A 17,112-nucleotide genomic window follows, 5' to 3' on the forward strand; every position below is an offset into this window, starting at 1 on the left:
GCCACAGTGACAGAAATACCAATTTACTCTTTCAAATACAGACACACACAGTTAGCGGCTACGTTAGATTCTACTGGAAGCAAAACACTTGACATTTACAACAAACTTATATGGTAGTAATTTAAGCTTAAAAGTGTTGAGTTGCTACATTCATTTGAGGTTTGAAACTAAACATTGAAATGGATTTTTCCCCCCCAATATATGAAATTTCACTTAGTTTGACCAAAGCTAGTGGATTATATGGAACTCAAATTGTTCACAAATTTTAAATTCCCAACTCTCTCTCTCTCTCATAAATTTAAACAGTCATTAATGATTTTGTTTGTTCTACTTAAATGAACACCATCCTCTTGAAATCTCGAGAGTAAAAAGCTTCAGATAGGACAACTGCTCCTATCATCTTGTTGATTTGTGTGTGTGTGGTTTTACAGTCACAATAGCTAACTGTTTTTCAATTTTTTTTCTTTGTTGTTGTGTGGAACACCCACAGAAATGGCAGGGAGGGGTAATGACTATTGTGGGGAGACAGTGCAACTGGTTATATATAGATACTGTGATATGTACAGGGTAAACTGATGAAACAAAATTTGTGACTCTTAACAATTGTAAGCAAAAAACAAACCAAAAGTGTCCATTCTGAAGTTGATAATGTCTTTTTAAAGTTAAGTGTGAGCACATTATATGTCCAGGTATTTCTAGAAATTGTTCTTTATTCCAAAAATATTTAGACTTAAATCTTAATTGCTTAGCCAACTACTAAGACTTCAAAGATGAGTAAAAAGAAGAGGAGTACTTGTGGCACCTTAGAGACTAACCAATTTATTTGAGAATAAGCTTTCATGAGCTACAGCTCACTTCATCGGATGCATAAAGTGGAAAATGCAGTGAGGATGTTTTATACACACAGACCATGAAAAAGTGGGTGTTTATCACTTCAAAAGGTTTTCTCTGCCCCCACCCCACTCTCCTGCTGGTAGTAGCTTATCTAAAGTGATCACTCTCCTTACAATGTGTATGATAATCAAGGTGGGCCATTTCCAGCACAAATCCAGGGTTAAACTAGAACGTCTGAGGAACAGTGGAGGGGAGAATAGGAAAAAACAAGGGGAAATAGGTTACCTTGCATAATGACTTAACCACTCCCAGTCTCTATTCAAGCCTAAGTTAATTGTATCCAGTTTGCAAATGAATTGCAATTCAGTAGTCTCTCGCTGGAGTCTGGTTTTGAAGTTTTTCTGTTGTAATATCGCAACTTTCATGTCTGTAATCGCATGACCAGAGAGATTGAAGTGTTCTCCGACTGGTTTATGAATGTTATAATTCTTGACATATGATTTGTGTCCATTTATTCTTTTACATAGAGACTGTCCAGTTGGAGCAATGTCCATGGCAGAGGGGCATTGCTGACACATGATGGCATATATCACATTGGTAGACGTGCAGGTGAACGAGCCTCTGATAGTGTGGCTGATGTTATTAGGCCCTATGATGGTGTCCCCTGAATAGATATGTGGGCACAGTTGGCAACGGGCTTTGTTGCAAGGATAGGTTCCTGGGTTAGTGGTTCTGTTGTGTGGTATGTAGTTGCTGGTGAGTATTTGCTTCAGGTTGGGGGGCTGTCTGTAGGCAAGGACTGGCCTGTCTCCCAAGATTTGTGAGAGTGATGGGTCGTCCTTCAGGATTGGTTGTAGATCCTTGATAATGCGTTGGAGGGGTTTTAGTTGGGGGCTGAAGGTGATGGCTAGTGGCGTTCTGTTGTTTTCTTTGTTAGGCCTGTCCTGTAGTAAACCAGTCGGCGAACACTTCAGTCTCTCTGGTCACGCGATTACAGACATGAAATGAATTGGTTAGTCTCTAAGGTGCCACAAGTACTCCTTTTGTTTTTGCGAATATAGACTAACATGGCTGCTACTCTGAAACCTGTCAAAGATGAGTGTTACAGTTAGAATACTTGTATGTACAGCGTGACAGTGGAAATGATAGAAATTTACATTAATCATAAATTGCTTCTATAGATCAGTGGTTCCCAAACTTGTTCTGCCGCTTGTGCAGGGAAAGCCCCTGGTGGGCCGGGCCGGTTTGTTTACCTGCTGCATCCGCAGGTTCGGCCGATCGCGGCTCCCAGTGGCTGCGGTTCGCTGCCCTAGGCCAATGGGAGCTGCTGGAAGTGGCGGCCAGTACGTCCCTCGACCCGTGCCACTTCCAGCAGCTCCCATTGGCCTGGAGCAGCGAACTGCGGCCACTGGGAGCTGCAATCGGCCGAACCTGTGGATGCAGCAGGTAAACAAACTGGCCCGGCCCGCCAGGGGCTTTCCCTGCACAAGCGGTGCAACAACTTTGGGAACCACTGCTGTAGATAATCATTTCTAGAATAACATACTGAGCTATATTAGTTTTTGACTAATGTAAGTGTCTACTCCTTAGTTAATCTAAGATGCAAGAATTTCAATATGACTTTTATCAACATACTTAAATCATTTTTTATTAAACCTTTTTTTTTTTTAAAAGGAAATCCTTGGAGGGCCTCATGCAGCTGAGCAGAGATATGATGCTGAATTCTTCAAGAAGTTCCGAAATCAGAATATTGTACTTTCAGCAAGAACTTATGCTCGGGTATCAGTATTTATTTTTTTCTCAAAAGTTTAAATTGCTGTTTTTGTTAAAACTAATTAAATCCCCATCACCACATACTGAAATTCACCTAATTTATTGTTTTTTTTCCTGTTTGAAGCTATGAGAGATTTTAAAAATAGGAATAATATATCTTGAATGTTGTATTTGATTAGCTTTGTCTGACAGTAAAACGGGACAAGATTCCTCTGCTCTGTCAAGCTTCCAGATTATGAAAACTTTTCAAGTAAATAAGTGTTTTAGTCACTTATCTTTAAAAATGCATGATGAAATCAGAATTGTAGTGTTTGCTGAGCAGTAATTGGTAAGCAGAATTATTCTTAAACTGTTTTCATAGTGTAAAACAGAATATTTTATATTTTCTGGTCTAGGAAAGCAATGTGAGAGCCCTAGAGATCTTGTTTACGTACCATGGTTCAGACTTGCTTCCACATCGGCTGGCAATTCTCTCTAATTTTCCAGAGACCACCTCACCACATGAGTATTCTTTTTTGCTGCCTGAAGCTTGGTAAGAAAGCACTCTCTCAATATCAGTTACTGGACTGCATTTTCTTTTTAGAACATGTTGAGAGATTTTATTCTAAAAGTGTGGCTGTAAACTTACACCCCCCCCCCCCCCAGTTTTCAAATTGTTTTTATGTAACTGTCGTATATAATTGTTTTGTTTCGCTGTTGACCAGCATCAAGAGAGCACTCTGGAATTTACTTATTGAATCTCTTTACTTTCTAGTTCATATAGTTTTCACTTTGACTTGTCAAATCACTCAGTGTAAATAGGTAAGAATCAGTGGCTTTCTACCTCTTGCTTGCAGAGATTTCTCAGGACATAGGGTAAATCTTTAGGTGTTGAGAGCATTTAAATGTACTTACCCCCTTTTCACATAATAAACCCTATCAGGGGAAGTATCCACTCTGACTTCCCTTAAGAAGTCCTGTCTAGCACTCTGTACAGTTTATCAAATGCTGTGCTTCAGTGGTGCATGTGAGTCTTTCCATAATTTGTTTGTAACATGCATTGAGGTCCTCGGGTGTAAGGCACAATAGAAATGCAAATTATTATTATACATTCTTTAAATTAAGGTCAGTAGCAACAGGTAAAATTTCCACACTTCAGTTATTTCTTAAAGTGACTCAAGAAACTTGGCAGACTACCTCAGATGAAGAGAGCATGAGGACAATAGTCTAAAATTCAGATTTCACATACAAAATGGTTTTTAAGTTAGGTTTTAATTCCTTCATCTTCTGTTTTACGAGAGATCTCCCAGATCCAACATCAGAAATCTTTTCCCTAAATGATCTGTTTCCATCTCTGTTGACATCTGTAGATGCTGCGGAATGCTGTGACACGTTTTCTGAGTCTGTCATTGATTTTGAAGCTATTACCACAATCTATGAAGATGTGGGGAAATTTACTGATAGGTTCTGTACGACTCCTTGTCTCCCAGGCAAAACTTCAAGACTATTGATTTCCCTATTGTGACAAGGTCCGGCTGGATGGCTACAGGAGAGTAATAGAAGGCACATATATTAGCCCCAGGTTAAGTAGGTCCCTTTTCCCTGGGTAAGGTAACAGGGAAGGTTCCAGAACAATCAGGAACCTTCTGGAAACAATTAAGACAGGCTGATTAGAACACCTGCAGCCAATCAAGAAGCAGCTAGAATCAATTAAGGCAGGCTAATCAGGGCACCTGGGTTTAAAAAAGTAGCTCACTTCAGTTTGTGGTGTGCGTGTAAGGAGCTGGGAGCAAGAGGCGCTAGGAGCTGAGAGTGAGAACACATACTGTTGGAGGACTGAGGAGTACAAGCATGATCAGACACCAGGAGGAAGGTCCTATGGTGAGGATAAAGAAGGGGTTGGGAGGAGGCCATGGGGAAGTAGCCCAGGGAGTTGTAGCTGTCGCACAGCTGTTCCAGGAGGCACTCTACACAGCTGCATTCCACAGGGCCCTGAGCTGGAACGCGGAGTAGAGGGTGGGCCCGGATTCCCCCCAAACCTCCCAACTCCTGGTCAGACACAGGAGGAGTCGACCTGGACTGTGGGTTCACAAAAACGGCCAAACTGAGGGCTACCGTGAATCTCCAAGGCGAGCAAATCCACCAATAAGCGCAAGACCCACCAAGGTAGAGGAGGAACTTTGTCACACTATATAAAAGCTTATGAAAGAGGCTATTCTTTTTTCCTGGATTAAATACAGCCAAGTACTGTATCTCAGTTTCTGAAAAAAGAATGGAAAACCTAATTTTTCTGGTATTACAATAACAATGCTTTCTAATCATAAAGAAATAATTTTCAACAGACTCCTTTTGGGTGTCTGACTAAAACATACATTAATTCGCTTTAATGAGTACTTACTGTTTTTTTTTTTCCCTTTTGGAAATTGCCATTATATATACAACATACATAAGGAATAGGTTCTCTAGCATAACTGATCTAAAACCACCAAAGCATTTTGTGCTACACACTGTTTTTACTGGTAACTACTTCAAGATATTTCATGCTGTATCTGAATGAAACAGAGAGAAGTCAGATGAGATTTTCTTTGTACCTTTAAGCTTTTGGAACAAAAACAAGAGCAGAAAGCCCTTATGTATTACAATCAATGCTATTGCACCTGAGCTTCTATGGCTATCATCATAGTGCCCTTCGTTAGTATTTTCAGATCTCTCAATCTTTGTATGTTGACTTGAGGCATATTTCTCATTTGGGAAGAAATTGATTGACTTCTGAAAACTGTGAAATGGGATTTTAGTCTGTTTATCCTCCAGTATCTACTGTATTTAAGCAGGTATTAAGAAAAAATATTACTTTAGACAGCAGCATAATACAAATAAAAGAGCTAAAAGATAGCTGTGTAATTGCCTAACTTAGATCCTTAAAGACCTTTGTAATCTCAGTAGCTGAGTGCCTCCAAAATCTTTAATGTATTATATTCATAACACCCTTGTGAAGAAGGGATATTTTATGGATAAGGAATTAATGCACAGAGTGACTGTGACAGTCCAAAGTCATACAGGAAGTCTGCTTTGAGTCCCAGGCTACCACCCTAACCGCTGGACCTCATTGTTCCTGTCCTGCAACATATAAACAGATTCTGAATTCTAGTTTTGCTGACAATGTTAAATCATTCCATTTTAGACCAGTTGTTCTACCACTTGTTGTTTAAAACTTGGAACTTTTTCATTTCCAAAACTTTATAGGATATAATGGGAAAAATAGTAATATGAATTAAAAAAATAAGTTTTATAATACACAACAAATCTGAGATCAAAAGGACTCCACTTAGCTCTCTGAAATGCATGTGTGTATGTACTGCATGCCTTGGAATACAAAATATACCAGTCTTAATAATTACACTAAGATTACTGCAGGCTTTACTTGCACACATTTATAGAAATAGCAGTTATCGTATAAAATGGAGGAAAACTTTTGATGTACAGTACTCATGTTACTGATTATCACCTTCTGGATATTGAAACAATCTTGATGGCTTAATTTTCCTTGGAACTTAGTTTTATCAGGGGTTTGAAAACAGATGAAAACACACATTGCAATAAATGTTTACTCAGTTTCATGCTATAAATTCTAGGTTCAAGACTCTTGAATATATTTTATGTATTGGTTATCATTTGATGATTTACATGATGAACCTATGTAAGTCATTTGCAGTTTCTACTTTTTTGTTGTGTTTTGAACCTTTCTGACTTGAGTAAGGGTCTCTGAGGAAAACTTGTAAGGTAGGGGTAACAGAATGGAGCTATGCCTATTCAACCAAGAGAACATACCTTCATGAGATTTTTTGCCTTTGTGTGGGTGACTGAATTTTAATATAATTACAAAGTAATGACACCGTTTTTGTGTGACAAATGATGTAACTAAAAATGAAAAAAGCCACTTGGGTTCCTTCAGATTTATGCCCTTACACTTTGTGGCACGCTTTTCAGATATGGTTTGGAAACTGGTATCTCTCTGAGAAATATTTAGGTGTCTGTGACTAAAAGAACAGTGTGCACTAGAAAGTGAATGAAAGAAAGAGCACCATATAATGCTACTTCTAGAACTCTTGACTACTGTAGAGTTTCCATAAACTAGAGTAAAATTAATAAAGAGTAATAACTGATATTTGCTAACATAGGTCATCTGAATGTGTAGCTAGCTAAGCTGTAATTTATTGAGCCCTCTCCTGAATTGTAACTAAAGGCAGAGGTACAGCTGGTTGACATTGTAAAGCATGAGACTGCTAACTCACTAAATTATTAAAATATGTACCATAGAGCAGGCTTTCTCAAACCGTTTTATAGTATGAACCACATCTTATTCTAGAGATTCTTATGGACATTTCTTCGTCGATTATTAGCAAGCAGACCACCTTCTTCCAAATTTAGGTCCCCTAACATCCCTGCAAAAAAAAAAAAAAAAAAAAATGCAACAATAGATCACATTAAAAAAAATGAGGGAACTATTTAAGGCAGCTTAGCAGCTAGAAACAAGGAGACCCAGCACCATGTGAACAGCTAACTCCCCAAAGGCCCCTTTTTGAAAACCTTTTCCTCAAATAAGAGTCTATTACTAAAGATATTCCTGAGCTTTTATCACAATGAAAACAGTACGTTTAAAAGAATGAATGAATTACAAAAGGGTAAAAATTTCAAAAGCAGCTAATTCCCATTTTCAGGAGTCAGTCATATGGAAAGTCAATGTGACTAGGCTCCTAAATGCCTAAGTCTTTCTTGAAAATTGGACTTAGGCTCCTAAGTTTAGGTAAAATTGTCAAAAGTGCCTGATAGTTTGATCTTGTAATTAACAATTGTTTTATAATGCACACAAAAAAGCAGAGTTAAGATTTGTAATTACTGACTTATGGATGCTTTAGAATGCAATCTTAATATTTCTTCACATAGTTTTAAAATGAACTATTACAGTATATGAGAAGTAAAATGCGCAAAATGCATATTGCAGTATCTTTGGTACCACCATGTTAAAAAAATGTGTGATTCTGCATTTTAGAAAAATAAAAAATTATCAGTGATCCTAAAGATGTATAGAGATTCTGGGAACACAGAAAGAATCTGTTTTTCATCCTGAAAATACAGTAGAATCTTAGGGTTACGAATACCTTGGGAATGGGGGTTGTTCATAACTCTGAACAAAACATTCTGGTTGCTCTTTCAAAAGTTTACAACTGAACATTAATTTAATACAGCTTTGAAACTTTACTGTGCAGAAGAAAAATGCTGCTTTCCCTTTTTTAAAAATAGTTTACATTTAACACAGTACTGTACTGTATTTGCCTTTTTTGGTCTCTGCTGCTGCCAGATTGTGTACTTCCAGTTCCAAATGAGGTGTGTGGTTAACTGGTCAGTTCGTAACTCTGGTGTTCATAACTGTGAAGTTCTACTGTAAATTTTTCTGAAAGTTATTTCCTGGATTTGACTGTTTTTACTGTTACGTTTTATGTAGAGTGGATGAGCTTACGTGCTTTCACAGTAGATCATCCTCACTTTAAAATCATTACTCTGTCATAACTAGAAGACTTTTTTGCTTTAAGTTGTTTCATACCAGTGTTTCAATTATAAAAATAGATTTGAAGTGTAGAGCTCAGAGCTCATAAATCAGAATTGAGTAGACTTCATTATTTAGTAGTTGCAAGGAACATTTTTGAAGTCTTATCTCAGAAAGACAAGTTTTAGAATATCTAATAGAGCCTTTATTTTTCCAGCACTGCAGGTTAAGCTTTTTCTTATTTCAAAGCATACTTTTCCAGATGGCTTGTTTCCTGCATTGAAGAGGCTTATTAATAAATCAAGCTTTTTTCCCTTTTCCCACTCACAATATTCTTCACAGAAAAAAGGGGAGAACTGCTTCTTGAGTAGAAATTGGCCAAGTACTTACTATATCTGACATTTGCAGAATGTCCCCTTTGGTCAACTAGCAAATGTTAAGACATCACTGATTTTTGGTGTCTAAATCATTGTTCTTTCCCATCTATTAAGACAGCTATTAGGACCATAAAAAGAGAGAGGAAAAATGAACAGCGTGTTTAATTGCTAACCATTAACTCACTGATATTGCTTTGGTAATTGTATTGTGACAACCTGAGGCAGGAGCAAGAGGAATGAAAGGTGGTCACCTTTGAAAAGCCTGTTCTCTTTTAGTTTTGTGTGCACTTGTAGTTGTTTCCACCCTACACTGTTGACTCCCATATTCCAGAAACGTTGTTCCATTCCCTGATTAGTGAGTTGGTTTCCCAAGCACTTTTGCCTCCCTATGTAAATGATAAAGTACTTAATCTTTGGCCTTAGCAGCAGCTGTGAAGAGTTGTGCAATCATGGGTCAAGATAGTCCTTTTCCTCTACTCATGAAGAGGTGGCCGTGTTAAATTTATGGCCACTCTTCATAGTCCTGGGGTGGATTTGCAGACTCTCTAAGTCGACCGGTATATATGGTGATCCTAGCACAGGAAGGTGTGTCCTGGGGAATACTACACATGCACATTTTTCCTCCTTAAAGGCTCCCTTCTGGTGCACTCTCTGTAAACTATGAAGAGGCTGAATGATGCAACATGCTTAATAGACAACTGTCATTGCTTGGACAGCTGCAAAATGGAGATGGGGTGGGAGGTACTTGGTGTAAAACAATCCCATTCTTAATTCCTTTTACAAAGATATATTTTATATATATGTATATAAACCATTTCCTGCTGAGAGGCTAAGGCTCCACAAAAATAATTAAAATAGGTCCGTAATAGGTAACTAGTTATTTGAATTGGAATGCTTCATCTGTAGTATACTAGATCAGATTTGGCCCAGTTCAATAGTAACACAGTTACCACCTTGTGCCTGTTCCTCAATCTACTTGTATTTGAGATACGGTGATCGTTTTTTAGTTCCTTGCAGACATATACTCCAGGTGGACAAGGTACCAAATTACCACCAAAAGTAACACCTTTGTTGTTAGTTGCAGCAGAGATCCCAAGGGTGAAATGGGCATGCAGACTGAATTACCTCTCTTTCTGGGGAAATGTGCATTGCCACTGGATAGCTATATCTATTCCTAGGGCAAATTACATGACTGTATTCTTTAAGGGCAGTCAGTCCAGCACATTTCAGGAGCTCTACATTCATGTGTACACAAAAATGAAATGTCAATATGGTGATTAAAACATCACAAAATATGCATTCTAAACCCAATAAAATATATTCCATACCGACTTTCCCAACAGAAGTGAGCACTGATGCGCTCGTTCTCTCTGTCTCTTGTGTTGAAATTATTTGGTGCCCAGTGTAACTTTCAGGCAGTGGTTGAATGTATGTAAAAATAACTTATAACCAATTATTCATAGGTAGTTTTTGAAAAACTGGAATTTTATTACTTGTACAGTTCATACTGTAAGATAAACAGATGACCCTGTTTATGAGCTGAAACCAAAGGAGTTCCTCTTTCAAAAACCCCATTTCCCTCACAGAACCACCATCCTATGCTCCCAACAAGAAATTTGTAATGTATCAGACTTTTTTTTTGGTAATATAATCTCCTTGAAAAAATAGTAATTACATGTTAAATTAGAACAAAATATATATTTTTTGTTTTGGTTTAATACATTTTATACAGCCTATTTCAGTTCATGAATTTTTCTCAGTCACTTTTGGCTCCTGGAAGAACTTTAAAGCAAGGACCTTTTTTTCCAGCATAACTTTATTTTTGTAATGAAATATTGCCATATATGGAATAGCTAGTGTATTGTAGTGGCTATGGAAACAAGATTAGAGCAGTACATCCCTCTTTGTTATTCTCAGGAGAAGCATAATGAGATTTCATTTTTTCCTATAAAAATGAAAAGCTGATTAGACAACCTAATCAAAATGAAATGAACGAATGTGTGATTCAGTACTACATTGCTTTTAGGTAGCGAATATTGAACATAAAAGTACTTGGCCTTGTACTTTTTGAAATAGGTTTTGTTCTTTTCATTAATTAAACTGCTGTGAGATGGCATCTGCAACATTCATAAAATTTGAAAGCATCTTTACTGACTCTTACATTGTTATAACAGTAACTGCTGTGGTCCTGTGGTTGGAGGAGGATGGGGATGTTAAATTATGTTTCTGGACTTGCTATTTACTAGCTGTAACTTTGGACAACTCATTTGAGGCCTGTGGAGATCAGTAGATCAGGCAATTAGTCTGTTTATCTGTCCCTTAGTGTTACCTCATCTGTAAAAAGAGTAATATTTTTCTACCTCACAGAACTGTTTAAGCTTCCTTAATATTTGTAATGCGCTCTCTGGTGCTGTCCAAGTGCAGATAATTTTTTCTGTGATCTTATTTTGTATTACCATAGCTCCCAAAAGCTCCAGTTGTGGTGAGGGCCTGATTGTGCTGTATACTCTTATCTAGTAGGCTGTAAACTCTTCAGGTAGGGAATATTTTTTGTTAAATTTAAAACAATGGGGCCTCCTAGATGCTATCATAATACAAATAATAAATAACATATAGCAAGATTCAGTCACTGCTCTGAAGCATTTACAATCTAATCGTAGCCTTAATAAACAGAGGGGTAGGAGAGAGGGGACATGGAGTATTTTGTTTTTTTGTTTTGTATTATGGCTAGTAGGCCTGTTTAGTTGGTGGTTTGGATAAATTTTGCAAGTCAAACGTCTGTCTCGGAGAAGTAGCGAGGCAGACAGAGGGAAGATAGCTCTTTTCTAATGTCTATTTTAATGGATACAATTAGAGTCCTTAGCTTATTTTAAAACTATTGCCACTGGGATTTAAGAGAGAATCTCAGTGGAAAATAATGCCCTTCCCTGCATTATAAATACATAACCAGAGCTTTTTTTCCTTTACTCTTAATTTCCTTTTTCTTTTTACTGCGTTAAACTACCATGTTGCAACATTATAGCTGACACTTTAAACTCACAAAAGTCAGGGAATTCAAATGTATCGTTCCCCCAACAGCCATAACTCAGTTATATTGCACATTATACTGGTAGTAAAAATGTACACTTTAAGATAGTAACTTTTATGTATATTCCTCTGTTTTCGCTCTCAACTTTCCCAAATACTCCTGCTGGGCTGAAACTGTCCCTGCTTGTTTTCAGCTTCAAGATGAATGTTTACTAGATACTTTGAATGAAGTCCATTCAGCTGCTTGAGGTGGGGACAGGAATACCTTCTTAATAATTCAAACAAATAAACTTTAAAACTTCATAATTCCAATGTGGCAAGTTATCATTGATGGGTAGGTAAATGGTAGGCTTAAATTTAAAATAATCTTATAGACCGTTACATTTGCCTTTTCAGAATGAAACCATTCTACTTAACCTGTTTTTTAGTTATCGCCTGCAGCACTGTAGAGTTTCAAAACTCTCCTTGCCGCGCCATGTTTTGTGTGTGTGTAAATGATGCGATTTAAAGCATATAGAGTTTTGCAAAAGTGTCCAAAGAATGCCAGAGCTAAGGTTCTTTGTTTCTGTTTTGTCTACTGTTTTTAATAATAAAAAAAGGGAGGAAAAGTGAACGTGTTAAAGTCTTCTCTAGAAATAATATATTGACCTGGTAGAGCTGCTTGAATGGCCCCATGATGCAGAGAGCTGAGCCATCAGGAATTTTATTCTCCTGGTTGGGTCACCCAAGCCAGACAGGTTGAAGGGTAGAAACCAGACAAAAATCGGTCTCCTGGTCCTCCAACCCATTGGTGGTTGGGCATGAGGGTGACAACCTAATTCCATAAAACACTTTTGTTATGGAAACAGAAGAACAAATAAGACACTAAATACTGATCCTTACCCTCAAATGGACAGCATGATGGATGTCGGCCAAACTCTTCTGACAGGATGCTGTTACCCTGAACATCTCACTGCTGCAGGCTCGTTCCAAACTTCAGGTTAGTTTTTGAAATGTGAGGACTGTTACAGATTGGGAAGTCAGCCCAAGAAATGGAAAATTACAATGTAGACATCCTTCGTATGAGTGAGTGCAGGTGGCCAGGTGTAAATAAAATCAAAATGAAAAACAGAAATAAATCTGATTCACTCTGGGGTGTCAGATGGAAGAATAGAAGAAGTTGCATTGATCTTGAAATCTACCACACAAAGAACCATTTTAGACTTGGAACTGGTTAATGGCAGCAATATACAAGCAAGATTTCAAACACACTATATACACGTGATGGTTATTCTATGCTGTGCCCCAAAGAATGTATATGACAAGGAAGATGAAGACACTTTCAGTAACATTCTTCAGGATCTCATCAGCAAAGGACCACAACGTGATTTTTATTATAGAATGATATGAATTCTGTAGCTGGGATAGTCATGGCATGATGGACATAATGCCATCTTAACAACATTGGTGAGCATATTCTTGAATTACGTCACCTGAAACATTTTGTTGTTGGAGAGAAACACTTTTCTCATAAAGAGATACAAAAACCCTCCCCACATTGATTTTTAGAAATGCAGTCAGGTGATATCGAATAGATGATTTTGGTGTACAAAGGTAGCTTTAATAGTCACTTCAAGACATTTGCATATACAGAAGCACATATTTAGGAAGTGATTATCAATGCATTGCTATCATGAAATAAAATTGGGGAAATTGCCTCTAAAGATGATCATAAGAAAGATGAATATCTTTAAACCCGAGGACGAACAAATAAGGAATGATTTCGAATTTTACTTTCAAAAAAGCTGTCAAATGTGGCAGAAGTAGTCTTTGATGTAGAAAAAGCATGGAAGCCATTAGAAAACCTTATATTAAGATGGCAAAGACTGTCCTTAGATTTAACAAAGCTAGGAAAGAAGAATGGATTTTTAAGGCCATGTGGGACACTGTTGCAGAAAGAAAAAAACAGGTTAAATCTACTTAATGTCTTAGGGCCAAAAGAGTGTAAATAACAAAAGAAGGAATATAGGGATAAAGATAAACCAATAAAAATATCAGCCAGGGAGGATAAAAGAGCATTTATTGATAGGCATTGGTAACAGGAATGGCAGCAGTGAAAGATTTTTATCAAACCACTAAATGACTTGTTGGAGATTTTAGCCATAGCAGAGAAGATCCAGGAAAAGATAAACAAGGGAAAATCCTTTACTACGTTAGAGGAACAAAATGAAAGATGGATAGAACATTTCCATAATATCCTTAACAGGCCTCCACCAGAGATAGCATTCAGCTTTGGTAATGTAGAGAAGATGGCAGAGCTTGATGTTTGCTGTGAGGAAATTATCCTGGATGAACTGAAAGCAGACATTCATGGATTGAGAACAATAAATCACCAGGTGAAGATAAAATCATAACAGAACTGCTTAAGGCAAGTAGAGAGGACAACCTGAAAATCCTATTATCCCTGATATCGGAGAAGGGACATGCCCCCAGAGGAATGGAAAAGAGGGATTATAATCAGCTCCTCAAAAAGGTAGATTTGAGTGATTTGAAACAACTAGTTTGGTATTGTGCTGCTTTCAGTCCCAGGGAAAGTCTTCTGTGTAAGCACCCTAAATAGACATAGAGATGCCATAGGTAGCACACTACAACAAGCTGATTTTCATCCAAATCGATATTGTGTGGATCAGGTGTTCATCTTCCATAATATCGTGAAGAAAAACAATGAATGGCAAGTGCCAATAGTCCTGAATGTTGTAGTTTTTCGACAGACATTAGTGTAGATGGAGAATCTTTTTAGCAGATGATACAAATCTATGGTGTTCCCAACAAAATAATTCAATAAACAGTCAATAAACCAGGAGCTAATGGACTGGTTAATGTTACCAGTCAATGGTAACTGGCATTGGTGTCAGGCAGAGTTGTATCTTGTCTCCTATGTTGTTTGGAGTCACTATTGACTTTATGTGACAGACTATCAGTAAGGAAAGGGGTATTGTAGGAGTAGTAGGCGAGCTTGGAGAATTACATTCTGCAGACAACATCTGTCTTACAAATAAATCAGTCGAAGATATGCAGAGAAACACAGATGTTCTCTCAAATTCTCTCAAGCAAATAGGTCTTGTTATTAATAAATCAGATGGAAGTTATGAAAATTTACCTACCAATAACTTTACTCACTTAGAAGATGAAGCCTTGAAAACTGTTAATAAGTAGTACTATGTCTCATGATACCAGTGTTTGCGTATTTGATATAAAGTCCAGAATAGGTAAAGCAAGTGTTGTATTTTGAAAACTCAATACAGCATGGAAGTCCAATGTGATTAGCAAAACCACCAAACTTAAGATCTTTAGAAGCAACATCCCAAGTGTCTGCCTATAGGGGCAGAATCCTAGAAAATAAATCCATCCAATGGCAATTGAAAAATTTACAGTACAGGTTCATGGATAAAATATGTAAAATGGACTGATAGGATAAGTAATTAAGAGACCTAGAATGGGCACAACTGCCTACAACAAAACAAGCAAGTATGAAAGGATGGATGGATGTGGGACATGTTTTAAGAATGTCTGATAGTAGGCTTCCTATATGAGCATTGCTGAGTGAACCCCGAGAAAAAGGCAGAGGCGCTGACCTAGAGGCACACTCTCAGCTGAAGTGGCATTATTACATATGAATATAAAAGACTTGGAAAAAATGAGCTTAGGATAGGGATGGTTGGTGCCATCCGACTTCTGTTTTATGCACCTGATGGTGTGGGAAGGATTATAATGATACATTATAAGAAGTTATTTCTACCAATACATTTGTCTTCATTCAGTGACATCGCAGTCCATTGTCTATGGATTGTGACACTATTGAGTAGAAAGTTCAGAGTTTTTATTTGCACTCAACTTGTTTTCGTGATGAAAGGAAAAACAAAGTATGCAAGTTAAAGGAGTATGTGGAGAGGGGTGGGGAAGGCGTGTTCAGAGGAGCTAAATGTAATTAAAAGCATATGTTAAAACAATATTAAGGTTGTAAAAATGAACACATTCCAGGAAATGCAAAAGATAAATATCTGATGGGAATGTTAATTTGTCTATATTGCACATATAGTCACATTTTTGTTTTCTGGCTAGGCAGAAAAGTAGTCTTTAATATATATGGTGTGCAATATAGTCAGGTTATTTTTCCTATTGTTACCATTATACGAACTCATTGAACTGGTGAGAGGCTGCAGGGCAAGAGCCATTTGTTTTACGTTTTCTGTGTTTTCTGTGTTCATGTTGTCAGATTTAATACTGCAGTAACCCAAGTTGTACGTGTTTGTGTTTGTTGAATGAAAAAAGCTGAAATCTTACGTATACTCGAGGACAAAATTGAAGTTGCTGTGGGAACTGTCTCTCTTGAATTTCTTAATTCTTATGCTTTAATATTAACATTGTGAAATTAACACTTTTTCTGTGTGGTAGGGGTGTTATAATGAATCTTCTGGAATGTGTCCTTTCAGTTTTTACATTGTTGCCACTGTGCCGGGATTCCTGCTGTGTCCTTATCGACCAAGCACCACTTCCTTCTCCATACACTTAAAATTTACTACTTAAGCATTCCCTCAATTCTTCTCATCAATAATACTGACATTCTCTCCATTTTGAATTGTTGATTTGTCTTAGGTCTGGTCTACAGTACAAGTTTATGTTGGATTTAGCAGCGTTAAATTAAATTAACCCTGCACCCGTCCACACAACAAAGCCATTTTTTTGACATAAAGGGCTCTTAAAACCGATTTCTGTACTCCTCCCCAACAAGGAGATTAGCGCTGAAATCTGTATCGCCGTTTCGAATTAGAGTTAGTGTGGATGCAATTCGAAGGTATTGGCCTCTGGGAGCTATCCCACAGTGCATCATTGTGACTGTTCTGGACAGCACTCTGAACTCGGATGCACTGGCCAGGTGTACAGGAAAAGCCCCAGGAACTTTTGAATCTCATTTCCTGTTTGGCCAGGCAAGCTCATCAGCACAGGTGACCATGCAGAGCTCATCAGCACAAGTGACCGTGCAGTCCCAGAATCGAAAAAGAGCTCCAGCATGGACCGAATGGGAGGTACTGGATCTTATCTCTGTGTGGAGAGAGGAATCCATGTATCAGAACTACGTTCCAAAAGATGAAATGCCAAAACATTTCAAAAAATCTCAGAGGCCATGAGGGACGGAGGCAACAGCAGGGACGCAACACAGTGCCGCGTGAAACTTAAGGAGCTCAGACAAGCGTACCAGAAAACCAAAGAATCAAACGGACGCTCTGGGACAGAACCCCAGATGTGCCGCTTCTACGCTGAGCTGCATGCAATTCTAGGGGGCGCCGCCACCACTACCCCACCCCTGTCTGTGGACTCTAATGATGGGGTACTCTCTGCCATGCCTGAGGATTTTGCGGATGGGGAAGATGAGGAGGAGGAGGACGAGTTTGAGGAGAGCACGCAGCACACCGTTCTCCCCGACAGCCAGGATCTTTTTATCACCCTGACTGAAATACCTTCCCAACCCAACCAAGCCGGAGAAGGGATCTCTGGTGAGTGTACCCTTTAAAATATAATACATGTTATAAAAGCAAG

The 17,112-nt window shown here is 38.0% G+C and overlaps 1 protein-coding gene across 4 annotated transcripts in view; it reads left to right on the plus strand.

The window, feature by feature from the left end:
* Window positions 1-17,112, plus strand: part of NBAS (NBAS subunit of NRZ tethering complex) — a 374,358-nt gene that overhangs the window by 82,026 nt on the left and 275,220 nt on the right. For all 4 annotated transcript variants that reach the window (XM_037894042.2, XM_043542251.1, XM_043542252.1 and 1 more), the window contains 2 exons: window positions 2,509-2,613; window positions 3,003-3,139. In XM_037894042.2, coding sequence (XP_037749970.1) covers window positions 2,509-2,613; window positions 3,003-3,139 — 242 coding nt within the window. The remainder of the gene's footprint in view (window positions 1-2,508; window positions 2,614-3,002; window positions 3,140-17,112) is intronic.

Source organism: Chelonia mydas, chromosome 3 (genome assembly GCF_015237465.2).
Source record: "Chelonia mydas isolate rCheMyd1 chromosome 3, rCheMyd1.pri.v2, whole genome shotgun sequence".
NCBI classification, from domain to species: Eukaryota; Metazoa; Chordata; order Testudines; family Cheloniidae; genus Chelonia; species Chelonia mydas.